General features: G+C 48.7%; 1 protein-coding gene across 1 annotated transcript in view; it reads right to left on the reverse strand.

Moving 5' to 3' along the window:
- Positions 1-793: 793 nt before the first annotated feature.
- The window catches only part of THBS3 (thrombospondin 3), a 38,736-nt gene continuing 18,811 nt past the window's right edge, over positions 794-20,718 (reverse strand). The window contains exons 11-23 of the mRNA XM_081840903.1: positions 19,391-19,543; positions 17,371-17,481; positions 16,020-16,127; positions 14,878-15,037; positions 14,126-14,244; positions 13,675-13,727; positions 12,930-13,123; positions 11,231-11,409; positions 10,727-10,775; positions 9,530-9,726; positions 5,972-6,144; positions 2,153-2,292; positions 794-1,190 (exon numbers count right to left, since the gene is read on the reverse strand). Coding sequence (XP_081697029.1) covers positions 1,135-1,190; positions 2,153-2,292; positions 5,972-6,144; positions 9,530-9,726; positions 10,727-10,775; positions 11,231-11,409; positions 12,930-13,123; positions 13,675-13,727; positions 14,126-14,244; positions 14,878-15,037; positions 16,020-16,127; positions 17,371-17,481; positions 19,391-19,543 — 1,692 coding nt within the window. The 3' untranslated portion in view covers positions 794-1,134. The remainder of the gene's footprint in view (positions 1,191-2,152; positions 2,293-5,971; positions 6,145-9,529; positions 9,727-10,726; positions 10,776-11,230; positions 11,410-12,929; positions 13,124-13,674; positions 13,728-14,125; positions 14,245-14,877; positions 15,038-16,019; positions 16,128-17,370; positions 17,482-19,390; positions 19,544-20,718) is intronic.

Raw genomic sequence — 20,718 nt, forward strand, 5'->3', positions numbered from 1 at the left:
ATTTCAGTCATGTCCCCCTCTTACTTTTCTCTGAACTAAAAACGCTGCCATCTTTCCTCATAACTCCAGTCCCTTGAGCATTTCGGTTGCCCTTTTCTGAATCTTTTTTCTCGTTCTACAATATCCTTTTTGAGGAAAGCTGACCAGAACCCTACACGATATGCCAAATGCAGCTGCACCATAGATTTGTATAACAGCATTGCAATATCGGTAGTTTCATTCCTTTCCCAATAATCCCCAGCACTGAATTTTGCCTTTTCGTAGCTGTCTCACAATGGAGTGATCGTTTCCATCCACTACAATCCCAAACTCAGCAACCTATGGGCATATATGTGAAATTAAGATCCACATAAAGGTCAGCTGTTTTAATAGCTATTGGTCCATGAAGCATAGCTCAGTCGGTAAGCTCTTAATTCTCAGTGGGTTCAAGCCCCACGTTGGGCAAAAGATTCCTGCATTGCAGGGGGTTGGACTAGATGACCCTCGGGGTCCCTTCCAACTCTACAGGTCTATGATTCCCAGTAAACTCTGGGGATTCTAGTCCTCTCTGAGGTCGAATGGGGAAGTGAGGCTTCTTTTAACAAAGACTTCTCAACCCAGAATTCTTTGTGGGTGCAGGGGAAAAAAGGATGTCACAGTGGTATAAAGCAGCTGTTTAAATATCTGGCTCCCTCATTCCCTCGCTGAAAGATGATTACTTTGAAGGTGAAACACTGAGAAAACTAAGTCTTCTACTATTCGGGACCCCACCCACCCACTGGTACCCTCACCAAACAACAACAGGAGCAAGAAGTTAGAAAAACAGCCAGAACTTTTATGGATAAATCGTTTCCCAAAATGAAGACAGCAAAAGACGGGACATAGTGGGAGTTTGCTCTGTCGCCACCCTCTCTGATTGGCTGGGCCCTTGCTGGCCCAGAATCCTTTGCTGGTCCTTTGGCCAAGGAATCTTGAGAACCCGACAGAAGAGACTGCTGCCAGCAAACTCCTGGGGGTTTCCAGAAGCTTATGGGGTGAGGTCTGCTAGTTTTCCAGTCCATTGTGTGTGTGTGTGTGTGTGTGTGTGTTGTGTATGGGGGTCTGAAATGATGCCCACTTCTAGGATGGGCGCTGAGCCCTTTTGATGACTTTAGTTCAAGCCCCTTCCAGTAAGATCCGGCGGAACGGCTCAAAGTCCACAGGGATGGTATCTACAGAGAGAAGGGAGAAAGAGAGAGAGCGCATTAGGTAGAGTGGAAACATCATAGTCAAGGTTTTGCATTGGACCTATGGAAAGCAGAGCTCTGGAGAACATCTGTGGCTTTCTAGATGTTGTTGCACTCCAGCTCCCATCAATCTCCAGCCAGCATGGCCAACAGTGAGGGGAGATGGGAGACGGGAGCCCATCTAGAGGGGCACGTGCTCCTCATGCCTGCTTTACACATCTGTAAATGTATTGAATATGGGATCCCTGATAGGTTGGGACACGGGTCTAGGAAAGGGGTGAAGAACCTTGTGGTCCTCCAAATATTCCTGAACTACAACTCCCATCATCATGGGGCTGATGGGCGCTGGAGTTCATCAACATCTGGAGGGCCCCAATCCCTGATGATGGAAGGATCTGTTGATTCTGTTGCTCTTCATCTTCTCACTGTTAAATTCAGATTTTTTTATGGGGGGTTTTTTAATCCTCATGGAAGTTTTCTGCATTTTAGTGTGAATTTCTAATGAGGAACACATTTTGATCAATGCACAGAATAATGCATGCCATTTCTCCTAATACAAACCCCTTTTCTATGTTATTTGGACCAACATATTCATTTTCGGTGTATACTTTTACGTAACGTGCATTTCTTGGTAAGCACCGGTTGGATAACTACATTGCAAAATTCAGAAAAGCGCAACTTTTCAAGCATGGCTTTAAATGCAAACTGAATCAAATTCTGCCTTTGTCTCCACCTGGTATATAGAATTTCAACCTCGGTGATATAAACATCCTGTCATTTCCCCCAGAACAGGCTCAACTATTTGGGGAGGGCAGAGGGGATACTACCCCCCCACTCTGATTTGGTGGGAAAGACCTCCATGGAAATCCCACCCCCCACCCAGGTCTAGGAGAGCTCAGGTGAGCGAAGCCCTGCTTTGAACCACCCCGAATTGTCCCACAGCTGACCGTTGCAGCGATACTGCAGGTTGGACCAAATGATGTTCTCCTGGGAGAAGCAAAACACCCCCAAGCGGCCCCCTCGCATCGTCGTGTCGATGATGACGCCCGAGTCGGCCACCAGCTGGGGTCCCTCGTATAGCAGCACCCTGTGAGGGGGAGACAGGAGGGGGTCAGGTGCTTGGAAAATCCTTGTTGGCGGTGTGTGTCATGATGATCAGGAGAAAAAAAGAAGGTAGATGAATGGCAGCCGACCTGCAAGGATGGTTTTGAAGCAGGGAAGTTCGCAAAGCCCAGGGCCGGCACACACACGAGTGGACTGGGATCGCCGGCCGTGTCTTAGACAACCCTGAGCCTTCCTCAGCTCTTATCTTGCAACAGCCCATCCCTCCCAGCTGCTGAATATTGAGAAAGACTGGATGGAAGACCCACTCCACCTTTGGGCTCGGCTATTGTAAGGACTGGCACCTGGAGTTTTCCTCTTCCCTCCTCAGCCCCTTCTCCTTTTGTGTTGTACCTTTCACATTGCAAGCCTGAGGGTCAGGGAATGCCTTACTTTTATTGATCTCACGCAGGCTGCTCTGGGGCCCTTTCCAAGTGGAGAGAGGGGTAAAAACTGCTTATAACAGAAGCAATGTGTCCCGTATACAGAATGGTGAGGCCACCACTTCAGGTTGTCCCCATTTCAGGGTGACCGGCCCTTCATTACCACAATATTAAAAACAGTCTAAAACAACTTGCTGTCACAGAAACAAGGCAGGTCCCTATTTACCACAGTACAGTGATACCTCGGTTTTCGAACGCCTCTGTAGTCAAATGTTTCCGAACTCAAACACCAAAAACCTGGAAGTAAGTTCCTTGGTTTTCAAACGTGCCTCGGAAGTTGAACAGGCAACGTGGCTTCCTTTCTGAGTTTTGCGTATTGAGGTTTCGGTTTTCGATTTTCAAAAACCGAGGTACCACTGCATATTCATTCTTTTTCCTGGTATTTGGCTGGGGGACAGCATTGCAAAATTCAGAGGAATTTCACAGGGTCGCTGGGTTCGGTTTCACACGTTGTTTTGGAAACGGCGAAATTGTCAGACTGAACTCAGCAGCACCCGAGCACAAGAGTGCCTTCGTCTCTTGTGGATCCCAACGGCCGGCATTCAGAAGCATAACTAAAGGTGGAACCCTTTACTCTGAGTAAAGACAGCGCTCCTCTGAAGTGCCCAGAAGAACGTTAGGGGACATGTTCCTTCCAAGCCACCATAACCGCACAAGCCATCGTAAGGCCTCTTTGCCTCTTGTCAAAAGTTGGCGTGTTTTGAGGGTCTACAGAGATCTAGGGATCTAGTACGGTTTAAGGTGCGGGGGGGGGCACAGGCCGGGTGGTGGAGTTGCAGTGGAGAGATGGGGAGATGTCTCCCCCCCTTCTCCTGCTCTTTCCGCAAGGGAGGGGGGAGAAAGTTCCCAGGCTTCATTCCTCCTCCTCCCGCTCTGCCCTATTCTCTGCTGGATTGCCCCCTGCCACCTTTCCCCATTGTCCAGACTTCTTTTCTCCCATTTTTTGCATTTTAAAAAGGTCTACTGAGGGCCAAAAGCATTCCACCCAGACTCGGGTTGCCATGGTGAACCAGACAATGGGCCTTGGGGCCCATCCAGTGAATGGTTCTTGGGGAAGGGAGTGGAGGGGGTGGGGGTGAACTCATTCCCAGTGGAATGAGCCACCCCCCCCTTTACACACAGAGAGAGAGAGAGAGAGAGAGAGGGAGGACCGGCCACATTGTTAAACAAGGAACGGCTCAGCCTCTACGCCAGCTGGGAGAGGGGAGGCTGGCGGTGGCGGGGAAAGGGGGAAAGAGAAGTATTCAACCCCCCCAGGCCTTTTTACTGTCTCCCACTTACACTCAATCCAACAAACTCATAGTCGTCGTCCCCCTTCAATCTACAAATTATCCTTTGCCAATCTAGAGAGGTCGAGCGAGCGAGCCAAACCGCAAAAGCTCAAGGAAGGCTGAGATGTCCTTTTAACCTATTAAACAACACTTGCAACATATGAATGGATTGTTTATACAGTGGTAAATCGGGTTAAGAACTTAATTCGTTCCTGAGGTCCGTTCTTAACCTGAAACTGTTCTTAACCTGAAGCACCACTTTAGCTAATGGGGCCTCCTGCTGCCGCTGCGCTGCCACTGCGCGATTTCTGTTCTCATTCTGAAGTTCTTAACCTGAGGTACTATTTCTGGGTTAGTGGAGTCTGTAACCTGAAGTGTATGTAACCTGAAGAGTCTGTAACCCAAGGTACCACTGTAGATGCAGACTTTGTTTGGACAAATATAATGACATTTGGAACGAGTTTATGCTGAACATAGTAGGCTATTAATAATCATATACACTTTGGGAGACGATCATTTTATTTATATATCTAAGCGTAACTGATTATATTTAGTGTAACATTTCTTTCTTTCTTTCTTTCTTTCTGTATTTTCTGTACTTTTTTCTGTCTTTTCTTTTTTCTTTCATCGCTTTATTTTCTATAACTGAAATTATTTCCATAAAATATTAGTAAAAAACAACAACATATTAGTCACCCCTGAAAATAGTGCAGGGTAGTGAACAGCACAACAGACACGGACTGAGGGGCATCTACAAGTCCCTTGCTCACGTGACCTCCCTCACAGGGTTGTTGTGAGGATAATTTTATCGCAAGGGGAGGCATCCCAGACTCCCTGGCGGAAGGGGTGGGTTCAACATGAAACATGTGAGTTAATCATTGAATAAATTTAGATGGGCCAGCATTCACTTTGAAACCGCACCTGGAGGAGGTGAGCTTTTGAAGGGAGGGTGTGCTTAGGATGTAATAATCAATAATCAATAATACCTTACTGGCCTGAATATAAGTCGCACATTTTTTCCAAATTCCAACCATGAAAAGTTAAAGTGTGGCTTAAATTTGTGGCCTTACAAAAATTGACTTTTTCACGATATCACTGCTGAAACAGACTCACGGTAAAATGGAACAGGTGTGAGTGCCTGTGGGATTTTAAGGGAGTGGCTTATATTCAGGTATTGCCTTTTTTTCCTTTTCTCCCCGTGAATTTTAAAAGTGTGGCTTATATCTGGGTGCGGCTTATATTTGGGCCAATATGGTACATTAATGACAAACGTCGTTCAATCAGCCTAGCCTTCGCTTGAAAACCTAAACTTGAGGAGGTCAGCTCTTGGCGGAAGTGTGTGATCAGAATTTATTAGCTAGCTAGTAATAAATATTAAAGGTTACTTAATTTATTGAACAGTAATGTGTTGACAATGATAAGTCAAGAAGGAATAGTAAGTAAGTAAGTAAGTAAATAAATGCTTGAGGTTAGGAGACAGTGTTCACCTTTATTATTATGCCTCCTTAGTTTTCATTATCGCCTAATTATATAAGATAATAATTAAGATGACTTATGGTCTCAGAGGGACGCGGGTGGCACTGTGGGTTAAACCACAGAGCCTAGGACTTGCTGATCAGAAGGTCGGCGGTTCGAATCCCCATGACGGGGTGAGCTCCCGTTGCTCGGTCCCCGCTCCTGCCAACCTAGCAGTTTGAAAGCATGTCAAAGTGCAAGTAGATAAATAGGTACCACTCCAGCAAGAAGGCAAATGGCATTTCTGTGCGCTGCTCTGGTTCGCAACCCCAGAGTCGGTCACAACTGGACCTAATGGTCACAGCTCCCTTTATCTTTTTATAGTTTCAGACGGTAGCATAATGTTAGAAGAGTGTGTGGCTGTTCCCGTCATGAAACTGCCCTCGTGAACCTGCCCCCTCACCGCTGAAGCGACTGCTGCAGCCCCACACCTCACCTGATGTAGCCCACTTGGGGCCGATGGAGGAGCCGCAAGCGGTAAGAGGTCTTGTCCTTCCAGCCCACATTGCGGGGGTCCTTCCAGAGCAGGCGGACGTGGTCGGGGGTGTGGCCCGTGTGCCACAAGGCGTTCCGCAGGTATTCTCCGGGACCGGTGCTAGACTTCACCGCCTGCCAGCGAGGAGAGGGGTTGTAGGGAGCAGGAGAAACAGCACGCATCGTTTTAGCCAGGAGAGACAGGATCAGGCCTTGCAGAAGCCAAGCTGGTTTCTGTTTCAGCAAGACTCGTTCGCACCATACCTTTGAAGCGCTATGATACCACTTTAAACAGCCATGCCAGCCCTCCCTGCAGAGAATTCTGGGAGCTGTAGTTCTTTAAGGCTGCTGAGAGTGGCTGGGAGACATCCCTGTTGCCCTTATAGAGTTACAATTCCCAAGAGCTCCCCGGGAAGAAGGATCGGTTTTTCAACCACTCCGTAGCTCTGGAAGGGAAATGGAGGTCTTCCAGCAAGTCTGAACACTGCAGTTCCCAGATGAAGTTGATGGATTATGCCAAAATGGCTAAAATGACTGGAAAATCAGAAATAAGGAAGGCCAAAATTTTAATTTATAACTTATCTTAAACTGTTAAAACCATTAGTAAGATTGGAGTATCACTTGTAGTTTAATGGTGAATTTTATACAATTTAAGTAGTTCTGTCCCTATAATTCCCAAAAGAAATCTTCTGGGTTATTGTTTTTTATAAAAGTTATTTTGAACATCCTTTTCAATTCATTATATATCATTTCCCAGTAAGTTTTAACCTTACTACAAGACCACCACATGTGATAAAAAGAACCTTCTTTCTCTACATTTCCAGCATTTGTTTGATTTAGATTTATACATTTTTGCCTGTTTACTTGGTGTTAGATACCATCGATATATCATTTTGGACACAATGGATAGGTAAAAGATTTGGATAATTATCATAAAAAATGCAGCCGGGAATGATTAACAATAGGACCCACAAAGGGGAGGGGGGAAGTCCAAGAGATTCCTTGGAATCTTGTTTTTGTGTTGTATGTTGCACATGTGTCTGTAAAATTTCAATCTGAAAAACCAAATTAAAGGCTTCTTTGTGGGAGGGGGAAGGGTTTTTCCTAACAACTCTCAGCACCCTTAACAAACAAAATTATATTAAAATATATTAAACTATTATACAGTGGTGCCTCGCAAGACGAAATTAATCCGTTCCGCGAGTCTCTTCGTCTTGCGGTTTTTTCGTCTTGCGAAGCACGGCTATTAGCGGCTTAGCGGCTATTAAAGGCTTAGCAGCTTAGCGGCTATTAGCGGCTTAGCGGCTTTAAGAAAAAGGAAACAAACTCGCAAGAACTCGCAAGACGTTTTCGTCTTGCGAAGCAAGCCCATAGGGAAATTCGTCTTGCGGAACGACTCAAAAAACGGAAAACTCTTTCGTCTTGCGTGTTTTTCGTCTTGCGAGGCATTCGTCTTGCGGGGCACCACTGTATTAAAGTGATATACTGCTATAGACTGTATAATGCAAATGAGGCCTCGCTGAATGCTGGGAGATTAGATGAGGTGATCCATCAGGTCCCTTCCAACTCTGCAATTCTATGTGTCCCACTCAGAGTTGATTCCTTGACATCCACCTTTCTTCCTGCCCAGGGCAGCCCTGCCCTCTTCCTGCCCCTCTACAAGTCACTTGCTGGCTGGGTGGGCTAGGCATCACCACATGAAATCCCTCACAGAGTCGTCGTGAGCATAATTTTATTGCAAGCGGAGGCATGTATAGCATCCCAGGCTCCCTGGCAGAAGGGCTGGTTTCTTCATCAAACATGTGAGTTATTCACTGACTAAATTTAGATGGATCGGCATTCATTTTGAAACCTCAGCTTGAGCAGCTGAGCTTTGGAAAGAAGGGTGTGCTTAGGATGTAGTAATGAATAATCAATCATACATTAATTTTTTTTTTTTAATCTATCAGCCTTTGCTTCAAAACCTAAACTTGAGGAGGTCAGCTCTTGACAGAAGTGCGTGATCAGAATTTATTACCTAATAGCAAATATTAAAGGTTACTTAATTTAATGAACAGCAATGTGTTGACAATGATAAATCAAGAAGGAATAGGAATAAATAAAAATAAGCCGATGTTATATAAAGAAACAAACAAGCGTATAAATAAATGCTTAATGTTAATAGGCAACATCCACCTTGATTATTATTACCGTATTTTTCGCTCTATAGGACGCACTTTTTCCCCTTCAAAAATGAAGGGGAAATGTGTGTGCGTCCTATGGAGCGAAGACGCCATAGCCCCGCTACCCTCTCCCGGCTGGAGAGGTGACGCGCGGCTATGGAAGGAGCCTCTATAGAGGATAGAAGCCTGCTTCCCGGAGTGCCTGGCGCGCTGAAATCAGAGTGCCTGGCGCTTCGGGAACACACCCACAGCCTAGGTGGTTGTGTACCCCATGCTGCGGATAGCAGCCTGCCGCCCGGCGCGAGGGGCGCCCTGAAGCAGAGCGCCCCTCGCGCCGGGCAGACATCCGCAGCGTGGGGAGCCCTGCAGGAGTTCCCCGCAGGGCTCCCCACGCTGCGGATAACAGACTGCCGCCCGGCGTGAAGAGCGCCCTAAAGCAGAGCACCCCTCGCGCCGGGCAGACATCCGCAGCGTGGGGAGCCCTGCAGAAGTTCCCCGCAGGGCTCCCCACGCTGCAGATAACAGACTGCCGCCCGGCGCGAGGGGCGCCCTGAAGCAGAGTGGGGAGCCCTGCAGGAGCCATAACCCCGCGACCCTCTCCCAGATGGAGAGGTGACGCCCGACTATGGCAGCAGCCTCTCCACTGCTCCCTGACCTGCTCTTTGGGGCTGGTGGTGGGCTTCCCTCCGCCAGCCCCAAAGAGCAGGTCGAAAGGAACCTGATGCCTGGTGCACACCGACCCCTCTCGCTCTCCAGGCTTCCAAGGTAGCCGCCTGAACGCACCTTAAACGGCACCTTGTTTTAGAGCGGGAAAACAAGAGGGGGGAAATTCTCCCCCTCTCTGCGCAGCGCCTCCTGCCGCTTCGCTGAAGGGGCGCTGGGCAGAGAGGGGGAGAATTTTTTTTATTGTTCTCCCCCCTCTAAAACAAGGTGCGTCCTATTGTCCGGTGCGTCCTATGGTGCGAAAAATACGGTATGTCTCCTATCATATAATTATACAGTGGTACCTCGGGTTAAGAACTTAATTCGTTCTGGAGGTCCGTTCTTAACCTGAAACTGTTCTTAACCTGAGGTACCACTTTAGCTAATGGGGCCTCCCACTGCCACTGCACGATTTCTGTTCTCATCCTGAAGCAAAGTTCTTAACCCGAGGTATTATTTCTGGGTTAGCGGAGTCTGTAACCTGAAGCGTATGTAACCCGAGGTACCACTGTATAAAGTAATGATTAAGATCACTTATAATCTCAGAAGGTAGCATAATCCTGGGCATTCCAGGATCAAATCAGAAGCCGCGGTGGCTTTCGTAATTCTGGGACTGTCCCTGGAAAATAGGAACACTTGGAGAGTATGGCACTCACTTTGAGCTGCAGGCTCGGCTCAGCCGTGGCGCGGAAGGGCGTAGCCTGCCAGTAGGTCTGCTCCGTCTGCTTCCACATGACCACGTAGAAACTGGCGCTGTCCTGGTAGGCGAAGATGAAGCCGGCGTAGTCGTCGTCGGTGATGGTGTTGACGTGGAAGGTGCCTTCAAAGTCCACCCCGTTGAAGGCTGTGTACCCTGCCCCGTGGTTAGAGAGAGAAGGAAAGAGTTAGCGGCCGTCTTGCCAAGATAGAGGAACGGACTGGTGGGCACAAGCGATGGGAAATATTTTTCTCTGCTTGCTTGAAACCCTGAAGAACAGTTGCTAGGCCACGCTCAGACCATAGGCTTCAAGCGCCATGATATCACTTCGAACAGTCATGGCTTTCCCCAAAGGATTCTGGGAACTATCGTTTGTGAAGAGTGCTGAGAACTGTTAGGAGACCCCCCATTTCCCTCAAAGAGCTACAATTCCCAGAGTTCTCTGGGCAGAGGGATTGGTTGTTAAACCGCTCTGGGAATTGTAGCTCTGTGAGGGGAATAGCAGGGTCTCCTCTCCCTCAGCACCCTTAACAAATCACAGGCCCCAGAATTCCTGGGCGGAAGCCATGGCCGTTTCAAGCAGTTTTGCAGTGCTTTAACTGTATGGTTTGAGTGCAGCAAAGAATCATTGGCGGCCGAGTATGTTTACCGTATTTTTCCCTCCTAAAGAGTAAGGGGAAATGTGTGTGCGTCTTATGGAGCGAATGCAGGGGGGAGGCAGGCAGGAAAAGCCCCCAGGAGCCGCACACAAGCTCCACGCGGCTCTTGCGGGCTTTTCCCCAGGAGGGAGAAGGGACTGACGCGGCCAGTCTCCCTCCTCGTAGAAAAGCACACAGGAGCCGCGCGCTCCTTAAAGGGTGTGCGGCTCCTGTGGGCTTTTGCGGGAGGTGGGGGAATTGCCATAGCCCGGCTGGAGAGGTTGCGCACAGCTAAAGAGGAAGATGGATCCCGCTCGCTGTCTTGGCTTCTTTGCTCTTTGGGCCTGGGGAGGGGAACCTGGGCTTCCCCCGCATCCCCGAGAAGCTCTGGGAGAAGCGGACAGGCTGCGCGCTTCTCCCAGGGGGAAATAATATTTTTTTTCTTGATTTCCCCCTCTAGGTGTGCTTTATGGTCCGGTGCGCCTTATGGAGCGAAAAATACTGTATATTCCTCTTACCGACAGCCAAGCCTGGGTCACTGTTCATCGTCTGTACAATCTCCATGCCCTGGAGGTTGGGAAGAAAAAAGAGAGAAGGGAAGGGTGGTGACGAGACGGTCGAGTATAAGCAAAGGGCAAGGCAGCTGCCCAGACTGACCCCTGGGGTTTTGCATCTAGCACCCAAGCTAGAGAGAAGGGCCATAGCTCAGTGGTTAGAGCCCTTTAAAGACCTGATTCGGTAGAGGGCATTTTCCTGTGTCCCTGTGGTGACTGACCTCCCCAGGAACCAAACCTGATAGGCAACATGGCCACTTGTCTACTCGTCCCCAATGAACCCCAGAGGCCTTTGAAGTTTTTCAACTGGGGCTTATCCTGCACTGTGCAAAGACTAAGGTCTTCTCTACCCAGTGGCTTACTAATATGCACCAAGATTTATTGACCTTTCCCCCTTTTGCCCATGGAACCAATCGGGTTTATTTCACCTCCGAAGCCTGCAGCATCTTCCCGGCTCCCTTGCCGTACCTGATTGAGAACCACCCAATTGGGATCTATCTGGGCGTCGCCCTCAGGATCCAAGATGACCGTCTGGTACGCGCGGAAGTCGGTCAGCGTCACCTCGGAGCTCTCCGGGCAGACATCCAGCGGGTCAGCCACCGTGTCGTTGTCAAAGTCCTCCTCGCACACATCCCCTACTCCATTGCCTGTGCGAAGGGCAAAAGATGGTGAAGGCCCAGCCACTAAAGCACGTTGGAAGATGTTTCGCCATATTCATACCTATCAGGCGTGGGGGAAGTGTGGTCCTCCAGATGGACTACATCCCCCATCATCCCTGAACACTGGTCATGCTGGCTGGGGCTGATGGGAGTTGGCGTCCAACAACATCTGGAGGGCCAGGGGTTCCCCATCCCTGCTTTATACCCCTGTAAGTGCATTGGATAAGAGACGCGGGTGGCGCTGTGGGTTAAACCACAAAGCCTAGGACTTGCCGATCAGAAGGTCGGCGGTTCGAATCCCCACGACAGGGTGAGCTCCCGTTGCTCGGTCCCTGCTCCTGCCAACCTAGCAGTTTGAAACCACGTCAAAGTGCAAGTAGATAAATAGGTACCGCTCCGGCGGGAAGGTAAATGGCGTTTCCGTGTGCTGCTCTGGTTCGCCAGAAGCGGCTTAGTCACGCTGGCCACATCACCCGGAAGCTGTACACTGGCTCCCCCGGCCAATAAAGCGAGATGAGCACCGCAACCCCAGAGTCGGCCACGACTGGACCTAATGGTCAGGGGTCCCTTTACTTTTAAGTGCATTGGATATGGGATTCCTGATTGGTTGGGGCATGACTGGTCTAGGACAGGAGTGGGGAGCCTGGATCGCCCCAGATGTTGCTGGACTCCAGTTCCCATTAACCCCGATGGCTGAAGGAGCTGGAGACCTGCAACCTCTGGCCTGCCTTGGTTGTGGTGTTCATGATCTGAGTGGGGAAGTGAGCAATGATCTTAGTCTGGGGTAGCGTATAAGGTTCTCCCCCTCCCCGTTATTCTGTTTCAATCCTCACAACAACCCTGTGAGGTAGGGTCTGAGATGGGTGGTGAACCTGTGTCTCTGTAGACGTCACTACAACTCCCGTCATCCCTGACTGATCGCCCTGCTGGCCAGGGCTGATGGGAGCTGGAGTCCAGCAACATTTTTGTTGTTGTTTAGTCGTTTAGTCGTGTCCGACTCTTCGTGACCCCATGGACCAGAGCACGCCAGGCACTTCTGTCTTCCACCCAGCAACATTGACAGGTCCAATAAGTCCAATTTCATCTGCAATTCTGTGTGCTCCCTTCAAGGCACTACTCTTTGAGAAGGGGGCATTCTGGGGATCCCAGTGTGCCACACTCCTCCTCCTATGGTGCCTCAAAAAGGTCTCTGTAAACATTGTCTCAAAACAGATGTTGTCTCTGTTGTGTACAGAGGAGAGCTTCTTTCTGCGAGCGAGACCATCGGCGGTGGATGTAGGTGCCTTTTCACACACTGAATGGAGGCAACATCCCCTCACAATTTGGTGGTCCTGTCTCTATTTTTGCTCTCCGAGGTGCGGCAGCCATTTTGCGCTACGCCACATAGCAGGGCATCCATTTTGTGTCGTGCCATACCCCCCCCCCATGTCTCGTCAGCCATTTTGTGGCTGGTGCCATTGACGTAAAGAATTCTGGGCAGATTCCACTTTAAATTATCCCGTGCTCACCATCAGAATCCTTCTGGTTGGGATTAGGGACGAGACGGCAGTTGTCAGGGCCCGGGGGCACATAATCGGGGATCCCATCGTTGTCGTCGTCATTGTCACACTCGTCTCCCAGCCCGTCGTTGTCTGAATCGAGCTGGGAGCTGTTGGGGATCTCTGCACAGTTGTCTTTCGTGTCCTGGTGACCGTCGCCATCACTGAACAACAACAACAATTTTATTATTTGTACCCTGTCGATCTGACTAGGTTGCGCCAGCCACTCCGAGCGGCCTTCCACTATATAGAGAATCATAGAACATTAAAATCTTCGGTGCTGCCTTCAGTTGTACAGTTATTTATTTCCCTGACATCTGAGGGCAGGTGCCACTACCAATAAGGCCCTGTGCCTGGTTCCCTGCAACCTCACTTCTCGCAGGGAGGGAACCTCCAGAAGGCCATTGGAGATGGATTGAACAACAGGGGTGGAGATGTTCCTTCAGGTATACTGGGCCGAGGCATCTCTTTTTCCGGAAAAATAGCACTGGGAAAATAGCAGTGAATTCAAAATACCAAACTGATTCAAAATGGGATCCAAACATAGACCCAAACCTGCTCCTTGGTATCAGGGGCCATCATGCCAAATTTGGTAATGATATCTTAACAGGTATCTGAATACATAGAAGGACAAACAGACAATATCCCTATAGATTCTGAGATCATGCATTTTCGCGGGTTTTAGGTTTGGGTTTCTGTTTTGCTTTTTCCTCACCTGTCCACGTTCGTGTCGCAGACGTCACCCACCAGGTCGCTGTCCGCATCTGTCTGAAAGAGAGCATGGCCTCAGGTGAGTAAGCAAACGGGCATCCCTGGAGTCACACGCAAACGCCCCTCTCATCTTCACCGCACATTTAAAGCATGACGATGTCATTTTAATCGCCATGGCTTCCCCTAAACTGCAGGCATGTCCAAAGTCCGTTTAGGGTGCCCAATCCGGCCTGGCGGTCAGTTTAATCCGGCCCCGTGGCAGTTTATTTCCTAGGGTAAAAATCCTTTAAAAAAAACCCTTAACAACTTCAATCCTAAAAAAAGGTTAACAACTTTGGTCGGCTGTTTGGTTGGCCCTCACGTCCCTTCACCGTCAAATCTGGCCATCTTTGAAAATAGTTTGGACACCACTGCCTGAGGATCCCAGGAACTGTAGGGTGTTACAACGCTCATACCTGAGTAGGGTTACTGATCTCAGGACAACTGTCACAGGCGTCTCCCACGCCGTCTTCGTCGCGATCCGTCTGCAGCGGATTGGGCACTTTGGGGCAATTGTCAAGCCCATTGGGAATTCCTACGGAAGGGGAGAGGGGGAAAGGGGCTGTTTCATAGGAGCACAGGAACGAGTCCATCTAGCTTAGTATTGTCTACACTGATAGGCAGCAGCTCTCCAGGGTAAAATTAATTAAGTTGAATTGCTTCCCAATAGCTTTTTTTTTTTTAATTAAAAAAACCAAACATCCTTAGAGCATTTGTCGTCATGCTTCTGTACCAGTTGTTAAATTTGTTTTCTCAGATCAGACATATTAAATGTGTTATAAAAACCATAACCTGAAAAACCTGTGCCTGGGCTTGGCCTTTCCTCCTCCCTCCCATTCCCTTTTCCTCACGTGCTGTGTGTTTTCTTAGATTGCAATCTTAATATTGATCTTTGGAAACCACTTTAGGAGATCCTTTTTGGGCTAAAGGGTGGTGTACAAAGACCTGAAGGAAATAAATAAGTTATTTCCCCTTTTGGGGAGGGCTTCCATATTTCTTAAACCTCAGAAAACAGGACAGGACAGAACTATGACTGAATTCATGCAAAAATGGGCATGGTATGGAAAGAAGACTCATCCGTTTGTCCTTAGCTTTGCTGGGTGCCGGCTCAACCTGTATAACAAAGCCAGCCATACGAACTCTACCACCATTTGACCCTTCCACTCACCGTCGCCGTCAATGTCATTGTCGCAAGCGTCCCCCTCCCCGTTGCCGTCTGTGTCCTTCTGGTCGTTGTTGGGTACGTTGGGGCAGTTATCACAAGCATCCCCAAAGGAATCTGTGTCTGAATTCTGCTGGTCTTTATTGGGGAAGAGACGGCAGTTGTCCTATGACCAGGGCACAAGAGAGAGAAAAAGGTGAATTCAGACATGGGGAATATTGCCTTAGCCTTCCTGATTGCAATGCTGGTTCTTCTGCCCCGTTTCATGATGTTCCTTTTGTGGGAGGTTGCAGTCAAACATAACTGTGCGCAGCTGTTAGTTAGTGCATGAAGTGGGTAAACAACCACAGAGTTGCATTGCTAGAGAGATTCCTCTGGAGACGGAGACTTTCTACTTCCTCTCTCTCTACCTCTCATTGTGCAATCTACCAAGACAGACGTGTGTGAGCTCGCTCCCGAGTTTGCAACATGTCTTTGAAACTATATTCTGCATTTTCTACCCAAGAGCATTTTGCCTGCGTTATCTTTGCTGCTGCATGGAACAAAGCATGACTGAGACCTTGAATCTGTAAGTAAAGCGTTTTACACATACTTTGCAGTGTGTGGTCTGTTCTTTGCAAAGGGGCTAGAAATAGGTTGAGCGTTGCATATGGGATAAGAAGGTCTTAGAGCCTATATCCTTAATGCTTCTAGGGATGGGACGCCTCAGGCCAAGGGCCCAAATGCCCTCTCTATCTGACCCATGGTTCTCTGACCCAGCCACACCCCTTTTCCCAGGCCACACCCTTCACCAGCCTTCCTCTGCACTATAATAATTATAATATAATAATAATAATTTATTATTTATACCCCACCCATCTGGCTGGGTTTCCCCAGCCCCTCTGGGCGGCTTCCAACAAACATTTAAACATTAAAAGCTGCCCATCCCCTGTGGTTCTACCTAGTTGGAACAAGTACTTGGACTGGGATAATACCTTGTGCTTGCCTAGATGGAAGGATGGAGTGTGTCTCTGGCTGCACCCAGCTTGGTAAGCGGCCCCTGGGAGGTTGCCCACAAGTATAATGTGGCCCTTGGCCTAAAAAAGGTCCGCTACCCTCGCTCTTGTCCGATACATCCAGCCTGAGTGGGAAGTTGCGCTTGGGCCTACCTCCACGTTCTTGATCCCGTCGCCATCCGCATCATCGTCACACTGGTCCCCGATGCCATCGTTGTCAGCATCCTCTTGACCCGAGTTCGGCGTAAGCCGGCAGTTGTCCTGCATGAAAAGGGGCAAGGTGAAGGGTGGGACAAGTCAGAAGAAATCCCTAACTGGCTGCAACTGTTCAGGGTTTCCAACATACGTTTTCCCCAGTCCTCGGTGGAGATGCCGGGGAACAAACCTGCCACATCCTGCATACAGAGCACAAACTCTACCCCTGAGCTACAGCTTTTCCCTTAAAATATAATTCTATGATTTCAGTCCTTATGTTTCTGAACAAAGGGGTGATTTAAATGGGGTTTTAATGTGAGGAGAATCAGAACTTACAGGGTTAAACAGTTCTGTGTGACGTCTCACATTCTGAGGCGTGATTATGTTCACATATGGGAATCTTTCTTTGTGTGTGAGTTTCCTTTCGTTTTTGGCTGAGAGACGAAAGGATGTCCGCTCTCTCGCCGGGCTGATTTATGATGTTTTTCTTCTCATTAAAGGCTGTTGGAGATTAGCAAGAAGCCTGCATTCAGTCTGATTTATTATCCACACACAAGGCAACACTTCCTACCGCTGCTAAGAACTCTGCTAAGGACTCTGCTAAGAGAGCTCAAGTTTTCTCTATCGGCACAGGCGTCTATCGGCACAGGGGAAGCGTGCCGGGCGCCATCTTATCTCACATTTAATTCTCCAACAGCAGCTGCATGACGACAGGCTTACATTTTTATGTATATAGGAAGATATGTCAGGAGAGAAATACTTTGATTAAATATATATATATATATAAGACACACATATATATGGGGTGTGGGTGGCGCTGTGGGTTAAACCACAGAGCCTAGGACTTGCCAATCAGAAGGTCGGCGGTTTGAATCCCCGCAACAGGGTGAGCGCCCGTTGCTCAGTCCCAGCTCCTGCCAACCTAGCAGTTCGAAAGCACGTCAAAGTGCAAGTAGAGAAATAGGTACTGCTCCGGCAGGAAGGTAAACGGCGTTTCCGTGCGCTGCTCTGGTTTGCCAGAAGCGACTTAGTCATGCTGGCCACATGACCTGGAAGCTGTACGCCAGCTCCCTCGGCCAATAAAGCAAGATGAGCGCCGCAACCCCAGAGTCGTCTTCAAGTGGACCTAATGGTCAGGGGTCCCTTTACCTTTACCTTTAAGACACATATAACAGCATTCGCCCCTCCTGTGGTTTCCAGGAACTGGTATTCAGAAGCATTACTCTCTCAGACTGTGGAGGCAGAGTATAGCCAACGTGGCTAGTAGCCATCGATAGGCCCTTTTGTTCCTGCTGCCGCCACATCTTACCTTGGAGCAATGCTTGTTGTTATCAATGCAGGGCAAAGGCTCGTCTGGGTAGCCATCGATGTCTGTGTCTCGTCCGCACACATTGCCGTTCCCGGCCCAACCCACGCTGCACTGGGAAGGCAAAGAGGAAACAATATTTTTGCAACAGCAGGTATCAGCCCCCATGTCCCCGACAATCTGCAGGTTGGGGGCATGGGGACATTCCCCCCCTCCCCACCGCCTCATATGAATAATAATAATCTGTCAATTTCAACCTTCGTTAAAAAGAAGAGCTAGCTTCTAGCAATCGTAGAACCTGAGGAACAAGCCAGAAAGGCAGTGTGGTGCAGTGGTTAGAGTGCAGGACTAGGACCTGGGAAACCCCTACCAGGTCATGAAGCTCATTGGATGTGGGTGACCTCATTAGGTGACCCAGAAACTACAACTAATCCAGAATGCAGCAGCTAGACTGGTGACTGGGAGCAGCCGCCGAGACCACATAACACCGGTCTTGAAAGACCTACACTGGCTCCCAGTACGTTTCCGAGCACAATTCCAAGTATTGGTGCTGACCTTTAAAGCCCTAAACGGCCTCGGTCCAGCATACCTGAAGGAGCGTCTCCACCCCCATTGTTCTGCCCGGACACTGAGGTCCAGCGCCGAGGGCCTTCTGGTGGTTCCCTCACTGCAAGAAGCCAAGTTACAGGGAACCAGGCAGAGGGCCTTCTCGGTAGTGGCACCCGCCCTGTGGAACACCCTCCCACCAGATGTCAAAGAGAACAACAACTACCAGACTTTTAGAAGACATCTGAAGGCAGCCCTGTTTAGGGAAGCTTTTAATGTTTGATGCATTTCTGTACGTATTCTAATATTTTGTTGGAAGCCGCCCAGAGTGGCTGGGGAAGCCCAGCCAGATGGGTGGGGTATAAATAAATTAAATAAATAAATTATTATTATTATTATTATTATTATTATTATTATTATTACTCACTCCCAGCCTAACCTACCTCACAGGGTTGTTGTGAAGATAAATAGGGGGAGCAGAAGTATACCTGCCCCCTTGAATCCCATGGAGAAATGGTGGGATATAACTGCAGTAAATAAGTAGATAAATAAAATATACGGACTCTTCTAATTTGGAGGTGGGGTAGAAACAATTAGCCCTTTTCTGTTTTTTACTTTGCCACACACCCCGTCCCCCCCCCGGGGGGGGAACCCTGTAGATACCCATGACTGCAAGGTGTAGAATGAAATTTGTACGAACGCAGGATCAGTTCCGACTCAAAAAAAAAAAAAAGACACTGCAGAGCTGGGGAAAAGGAGGCAGATTGATTTGTGTTGTGCGAGAGAAGCCTCTCGGCCACTTTGCAATGGTGGCAAGATGGAAGGCCAACAGTAGGGGGCGCCAGAGCCAGTGGAAAGAAGGAGCAACTTGCAAGTCCACACCATACATTTGAAGCACTAGGATGACCCTCTGAACTGCCATGGCTTCCCGCAGAGAATTCTGGGAGGTGCAGTTTGTTAAGGTTGCTATGAGTTGTAGGGAGACCCCTATTCCCTCCACTGAGCTACAATTCCCATAGTGGTTTAACACACAATTCTTCTTCTCAGGGAACACTGGTATTTGTAGTTCTGTAAGGGGAATAGGGACCTCCTAACAACTCTCAGCTCACGTAACGAACTACATTTCCCAGAATTCTTTGGGGGAAGCCAGGCCTATTTAAACTAGCATCATAGCACTTTAAATTAAAATTAAGGTTACCAGATTTTTTTTTCAATGAATCCGAGGACACTTTTCAACTCCAATGGATTTTGTATGGGGACTGATTTGTAAATCCGGGGACATCTGGTAATCTTTCTTTAAATCTATGTAGAGTTGCCATATGCAGAATACTGCATTAGGAAGCAGTGTCCAGGGAAATTGCAAGAAATGTGTTTTTAGAGATCGCTCAAAAACATCATTTTCAAATTTGGCAAAAAAAGCTCAACAATATGGCAACCCTAAATGCATCCGACCCAATTTTGCCTCAAAAGGACTCACCGCGCAGGAAACGTCTCCGTTGCGTTCGAAGAGGCAGTATCCGTTGATGTCGCAGGGATTGTGGCTGGGGCTCTGGCAGGTCTTCTGTGGGGTACAGCTGCCATTCTGGTTCCCCACAAAACCAGACTTGCAAGGCCCACATTTGTAGGATCCCTACCAAGGGAAACAAAACAAAAAGGAAATGGGTTTTTTTGTGTTATGTTTTTTGCAGAAATGTGGAACGCTGTTGGTCCATCTAACTCAGTAGTGTCAACACTGACTGGCAGCAGCTGTCCAGGATTCCAAGCAAGAGGGGCAGATATCCCCAGCCCTACCTGGATATGTTGGGGATTGAACCTGGGACCTGTTCTGCATGGAAGGAGGGTGCTCTCCCACTGACTGGTCCTGCACCCAAAAAGAAACCAAGATTCCAGTCCTCATGGTTTTAAAGGACTACAGTGGTACCTCAAGTTACAGATGCTTCAGGTTACACACGATTCACATTACAGACTTCGCTAACCCAGAAATAGTACCTCGGGTTAAGAACTTTGCTTCAGGATGAGAACAGAAATTGTGCTCTGGAGGCGCGGCAGCAGCGGGAGGCCCCATTAGCTAAAGTGGTCTTCAGGTTAAGAACAGTTTCAGGTTAAGAACGGACCTCCAGAACGAATTAAGTTCTTAACCCAAGGTACCACTGTAGTTCAAACAGGAACAAAGGGTTCTTCAGAGCCAGTCCCACAAACTCAAGCAGCCTTAGGCAAGCCACTCTTTCTCAGCCTCCAATATGAGGGATAATCAATAGTTTACCTTACAGCAGGGGTGAGGAACTCTGAGCCCAGGGGCCAAATGTGGCCTCTCCCCCCTCTGGCAACCCTCTATTTGCATAATCAATGTGGCACACACACACTATTTGAATAACAATGCCCATCAACTTTGGGGGTAGCCCAGCCCCCTCAAATATTTTAGGGGGGGGCGAAGGGACCTCGGCCCCTAGGAGTTGGCTCCAATGCTCTCAGGGCTCTCCCTTGGCCTCACGCCCCACAAGACCTGCTCAGCCGGAAGTTCAACAGGGAAGGGGACTGTTTGACTTCAGCTGGAAGGGAACTGCGCAAAATCGGACCCACACTCCTGAATGCACAGATCTGGTGGATACAAGATGTGCATGCCTCCAAGTGTCACGGAAAAACCGGGGCATCCCATTTTTTTACCGTGAGAGAATGGCGGCCATTTTGGTTGCCTTGATCTCGTGTGACTTTGTGGCATGATTCCTCCCCCAACCCCAGAAAAATGATTTTTGTGTGGCCACAACCTTCGTGCGGCACCCAAAAACATGCATTTTGGGGCACCGT

The sequence above is a fragment of the Podarcis erhardii genome (assembly GCF_964252035.2).
Source record: "Podarcis erhardii genome assembly, chromosome: 15".
In the NCBI taxonomy this organism is placed as follows: domain Eukaryota; kingdom Metazoa; phylum Chordata; class Lepidosauria; order Squamata; family Lacertidae; genus Podarcis; species Podarcis erhardii.